Source organism: Pleurodeles waltl, chromosome 5 (assembly GCF_031143425.1).
Source record: "Pleurodeles waltl isolate 20211129_DDA chromosome 5, aPleWal1.hap1.20221129, whole genome shotgun sequence".
NCBI classification, from domain to species: domain Eukaryota; kingdom Metazoa; phylum Chordata; class Amphibia; order Caudata; family Salamandridae; genus Pleurodeles; species Pleurodeles waltl.
In genome coordinates, this window is record NC_090444.1 from 58773208 (window position 1) to 58779663 (window position 6456).

Here is a 6456-nt window from a genome sequence, read left to right on the forward strand (position 1 = left end):
TTAACAATAACGACAGTCGTTTTCACGTTAGAAAATTTCATTTTTGAATTGGCAAACTACAGTTAAATATTTGCCGTAGATATTTATTCAATTTAATATTAATATGAATTGTTAAAAAAAAACAATAAGGTTATTTTTGATATTATAAACAGCTTGATTTTTTATAAATATCGATCGCCATTTTGCATTGAAATAAAAGAACTCAAGCGGAAGTGATGTTATTCCTCAGTATAATTTGACATGTACGATGTGTTTACATGTTTGTCATTTAAAATACATTTACGTCGCGTTCCGTCAGAACAGTAGGCGCTGTAAATATATTTCAACTCTTATAACTAAACAACTTCAAGATCGTGTGGACAAAGAAGGGGTGGTGAAGCCCCCGCTCTGTCAGCTGAAGCGGGGTGCTACTAGGGTGGAATTGTGGCCCTTATGCTTAATTTGTGCTTGTTGTTCCCGGTGCTGAGCACCGGCACTTATTTTTGAGGGTCGGGGCTTATTCTTCTGCCTCAAGCATTTACTGCGCACAAAAGACACATATGGGAAAGACGGAGGAAGGGAAAAACAAAAAAGCGTCACAAAGGGAGAAAGCAGAAAGCTGCAAGAGTGAGCTGAAGGGGCAGGGAGTGGCTGTAAATGGATTGAAGAGGCCCGAGATGGCTTCAGGATTACGCTGCCTCAGTATTCCGTGCTCGCACATTTAATTGCAGCAGCAGCGTGTTTAAGATGAGGGCTTTGGGCACCAGAACCTTTTTATTTACAATTTAAGCACTGGGCCCTTCCCAGCTGATCTGGGGCTCACAGGGCTGCAGCAATAATACATGACAAAGCTGTGGGATGGATCCCGAAGGGGGCCACAGAGATGAGCGACAGAAAGAGAAATTATGTAAATGCTAAAGAAAAATAAGCGAGAAGGACATGGAGTGACAAGGAGGGAAGGAGAATAAAATGCAATTTAGGAGAAAAAGATCCAAAGCAAAAAGAATGGAGGATGGAAAAAGCATAAGAGAAGAAAGACAGAGGAAATAAATAAAAACGAGGAGAGAAATAAAATGAAGACTGTCAAAAAGGGCAGCAAGAAGAAAATATGGAAGGAACAAATAAATCAAATGGGAAATGGAAGGAGGGGAAGAAATATGGGCCGCAGGAAAATAGAGTAAAATAATGGTAAGGAGAAATGAGGGACAGAAGGAAGGGCAATGAAAGGAAAAAACAGAAAGAATTAACAAATGGAAGTACTGCTGAAAGGAGGAATAAAGGAAAGAAAGAAGAGAAAGAGAAGGAGAAAGGACGGAACAGGAAAAGAATAAACAAATTGGACCTGGAAGAAACGGGCTGCAAGTGGGGACATTATGTAACTGGGTAGCTCATAATGACCAATGCCCACTACTTACCTTAAGATGGCTTTCCTGTTCACCTGCAATATCTAGTAATCGAATTAGACATCACAGGGTCATATCTTCTCATGCAGATATGTACTCACATAAAATATAATGCACCCCACCTTGGGGCTTCAAGGCCTTCTGAATGGGTGACTTACATATATTATATTCAGTTATTTTGGCATGACACACAATGAGTGTGCCATGTCGTGTTTTCGTTCACAGATAGCATCATGAGACGCAGCCTGCAATGGCAGTGTGCATGTAAGTTGTATCGGGGTCACTTAGGGTGGCATAATACATTCCACAGCCGTTAGCGACCCCCTTTACTAGTGGTTATTCCCTGGGAACTAGGTTTACCATTTACTAGGGACTTATAGGGGTGCTAAAGTGATTGCCAGGTGGGTATTTCATTTTAAGGGGTAAGAACGCTGGCAGTGGACCCTGTTTCGCAGGCTTCAGTGCACTGTCAGAGTCAAAAACCAGCATCTAGCAGTTCAAAGGGGGGCAAAAAGTTGGGGGACAGCTGCAAAAATGTCCATCAATGCATGCTGCCAGCAGCCAGGGTGAAAGGCAGGTCAGGTCACAACAATAATTAAAGCAGCTGTTTAAAGCAACAACCAGAATGGTGCTTTTCTTTCTTCTGCTCTATTTCAGTGACGAGCAAAAAGAAAATGTTTATTTTTGTGCTCCTTGGATAATTATAGAAAAGTCAAAGCTAGACTTTTTTTAGCATTTTTCTACAAATTGGAGCAACTGCAGTTTTGTTCTTTTTTAAACTGACTTGTATTGAACTGTTTCTAATATATTTTCGCAACAAATATCTAGCAGGTTTTTGATGTGTTTAGTATCGCAGTAAAAACGTTTTTTTTATTCTTCTTGTTTCCAACATGTTCTCTCTTTCATATGAAAGAGTTACACACCAAGGTTTTAAGTGGTTTGTGGGAAGGGTGACGGGGTGACCGTGTAGTATATGGGATAAAGTACCCCCTCCTGTACATGGTAAGAATATTGCAAGTCATCTCACAGTTCCATAACCTTATAAAGAAACTCGGCCTTTGGCCTCTTTCTTCTATATAGTTATGGAACTCCTGTTGTCTTGCAATATCCTCAGAATGTACGTCAGGAGGTACTTTATCCCATATAATACATGGTCACACCATCACCTTTCCCACATACCACGTACAAATCTGGAGTATAGTTCTTTCGTATGAAAGGGCGTGCATGCTTGCAAATATGAAGAATACAAATAAAATCTCTAGTACAAACCTAAACACATCAAAAACCTGTTCGATTTTTGTTGCAACCAGATACTAGAAATAGTTTAATGCAAAAAAAGGCTGCAGTATCTTGGAACGTGTAGAAACATGCAGAAAGGTTCTAGGTTTTTTCTCTCTAAGGAGTGCAAAAATAAGCATGTTCTCTCTGCTTGACATTGTAAGCTAAAACAGAGAGCAGCAGAAAGAAGAGCAACGCACTGGTTTTTCGTTGCTTTAAACAGCTGTTTCATTTGTGCTCCATGATTTGCCTGCCTTTCGCCTCGGCTGCTGGCTCTGGAAGTGGGCATTGTGACCTGAGAACTCAACTGTAATAACTTATAATAGTCGAGTTCTGGCATCTTTTCTTTACAATCGGCTACTTGATGTGACACAAGTCAAGGATTATAAAAAAATGAATTACTGCCACACATACTGGGATTACAGAATCCCACGTGATATAATAATAACTGTGATGGGTCAGGTGGGTGCCTGATATAGTGGGGCAGCCCCTCTATGCCATAGTTAGGGTAAAGGGCCCAGCAGCAGCCTGCGAGCTATCATGATACTGTTGGGAGGTGTCTACTTTCACCAGCCTGTGGCAGGCAGCACAGGAGCACAGGTGAGATGGTGGAGCCCATGGTTTACAGCCCTTCAGGCTCCATGTACTGCACTCGGATGCTGAAGGGTTTTGTTCATGCTTTAGACCAGGCTTTGGTGCTGGGAAGGGAACATTTGTTTAAGAGTGCAGGGTTCCCTGTGGCAGTGCTTTGAGTGGGAGGCTGAGGGAGCAGGGAATCCTGTGACACTATGGAATGCAGCAGGAGTTGGGACTCCTAAGAACCTGCAGTCATTCAATCATTAATCCATCCACAAACTCACTCACTCATTCATACACTTGATCATTCATTCATCCATCTTACTATAAAATCATACATTCAAATAACCACCCACCAATCCGTTCAATCATCCACCCAACCATGCATGCAACCATCCATCTATCCATCCTTCCACTAATTTGCGTTTGTCCGCACATTTACTTAGCCTCATCCATTTAACTATCCAAGATCTCTCTCACTGATCCATTCACACCCTTCCTCACCCATTCATCCACTGACACATTCATCCATTACCTTGTCACTCACACACACACAAAGGCGAGAAACGCTTTGACAATACATGTTTTGTTACATTTATGTCTCTGAGAACAACAAAAGTGTAAAAACCTGGGAACCTAACATTACTGTAAGCAGCCGCCGACAGTGATGCTGCTAGGTGACAGACAGTGATGCTGCTAGGTGACAGCCGCTGACAGTGATGCTGCTAGGTGACAGACAGTGATGCTGCTAGGTGACAGCCGCTTACAGTGATGCTGCTAGGTGACAGCCGCTGACAGTGATGCTGCTAGGTGACAGACAGTGATGCTGCTAGGTGACAGCCGCCTACAGTGATGCTGCTAGGTGACAGCCGCCGACAGTGATGCTAATAGGAGACCTGCTGGCAGAATTTGAGTTTACCAAGGACCAGAAGCTGCAAAACCTTTATTATTATTGTTTTGTTTGTTAAAGGGGTGGGGCCACGGGGGTGACAAGCAATGCACTCCCCCTCGCTGCACATGTATGTTTGGCCGGCTGTCTCAGGCCGGCCAAATACACATGCGTAGTAGGCTCTCTCCAGCCCAGCAACACAGCTGATCAACCCAAGGTGCATCATCGGTTGGCCTAACTTTGCGGTACATTATTCTCTGCAGCAGCCAAGCCATGTTCACCAGGACTTCTGAATAGTGGTATCCAGCTTCGTGAAGCCCTCTTGAGCTGCAGCTTGTCCAATTTCTTACAGAGACCAATCAACATTAACATGAAAGAGGTTAATTAATGTAAATACCAGACATGAAATAGGTGAGTCTTCACCCTCTCAAATGACAGCACTAGATATGAGGGGGGGGCGGTACCCTAGCCACCAGAGGCAACATGGCTGCTGCCCATCTCAAAATACATTTTATGTGGATCAGGCTTCTTTTCAAAGTACAAGGTCCTCTTTAGGATTTAAGTGATCTTTGCTGAGGAATAAGGAACAATTTCCTTATCAACCCTCCCTTCTGATTACCCATTTCCCCTTAATAAGCCTGTGTTGCTCCCTTGGGAGAGTTGTAAAAAGCTGCTTGGAGCACTACATCTGAATCTCAAAGATTCATCCCGGACACGAGATCATGTCATATGGAAGATGAAGAATATTTCAGGCACCTGAACAGTGTTTTAGCAATGTGTTAGCTTTTCATTCTACACTATAGAGTCACACATTTCAAACTGACTAAGGATATCATGTCTTTTGCTTGTTCAGATGCAGCCGAGTGTCAGCGATGCCCGGACGATCAATGGCCCAACGACAGGAGAGATATGTGTGTCCCCAAAGTAATCGAATTCCTCTCCTACGAAGAGCCTCTGGGCCTGATGTTGACCACTACGGCCACCTTCCTCACAATCCTTGCTGCTGCTATTTTGTGCATCTTCCTCTGGTACCGGGAGACGCCCATCGTCAGAGCCAACAACCTCGGGCTCAGCTACCTCCTGCTCCTGGCCCTCATGCTATGCTTCCTTTGCTCCTTGGTATTTATCGGCCGGCCCACGAGCCTCAGCTGCATGGTCCGACAAACGTTCTTTGGAGTCATTTTCTCCGTCAGTATCTCCTCTGTCCTAGCCAAAACCATCCTGGTGATCATGGCCTTCAAGGCAACCAGCCACCACAGCCCTTGGAGACGGTGGCTGGGGCCCAACACAGCAAACAGAGTTGTCTGTCTCTGCTCAGCCTTCCAGATCATCATATGTACTGTTTGGATACTGAAGTCCCCTCCGTTCCCAGAAATGAACATGGATGCTAAAGAAGGGAAGATCATTTTCCAGTGCAATGAAGGACATCTGATTTTCTTCTACTGCATGATGGGATACATGGCGTTTCTCGCCGCAGTTAGCTTTATCGTGGCCTTTCTAGCAAGGACCTTGCCTGGCAGTTTCAACGAGACAAAACTAATTACTTTTAGCATGCTTGTGTTTGTCAGTGTGTGGTTGTCCTTCATCCCAGCATACACCAGCACCCAAGGCAAGTACATGGTGGCCGTGGAGGTGTTCACCATCCAGTCCTCCAGTGCTGGGCTACTGGGCTGCATTTTCTTTCCTAAATGTTTCATTATCGTGCTAAAACCCAAGTTCAACACTAGAAGACATTTAATAGAGAAAGCTAATTATGGCAATAAAATGATAAAATCTTGAAAAAGATTCAGGATTTCCCTTGAAGTCTTGAAAATTTCTGAGCTAATTCATTGCACAAATGTTTTGGTTGTGTAACCAAACAGAATAAAAGTGAAAATATTTTAAATATAAAAGCTTCAGATGCAATTTGTGTATCATGTATTAAGGGAGTGTATATATACATATAGATAGATAGATAGATAGATAGATAGATAGATAGATAGATAGATAGATAGATAGATAGATAGATAGATAGATAGATAGATAGAATGTTAATGTCCAGTTTTTAGGTCTTTCATAAGGCCTATCCTTTGAACTAGTACACAGAGAAAAAGCTTTGGGTCAGCTATTGCTTTGAGGCAGTGCCAATCACATTGTGAATCAAGCCATGCTATTGGCTCTTACTTCCTTGATAAGCTTTCTAGAAAGTGTTTCAATTACAGTACATACGGCCAGCTGTTTTCAGCATCTGGCAGGTATTGGGCAAACAAAGAAGCCATTTTGAAACCAAGGCTTTCAACACTAACAACAACTCATTCTGCAGGGTAACCAGATGCTTACTGCAAATATGGG

The 6456-nt window shown here is 43.0% G+C and overlaps 1 protein-coding gene across 1 annotated transcript in view; it reads left to right on the forward strand.

Moving 5' to 3' along the window:
• The window catches only part of LOC138296983 (extracellular calcium-sensing receptor-like), a 121466-nt gene extending 115562 nt beyond the window's left edge, over positions 1–5904 (forward strand). The window contains exon 6 of the mRNA XM_069236500.1: positions 4979–5904. Coding sequence (XP_069092601.1) covers positions 4979–5904 — 926 coding nt within the window. The remainder of the gene's footprint in view (positions 1–4978) is intronic.
• The last annotated feature ends 552 nt before the right edge of the window (positions 5905–6456 follow it).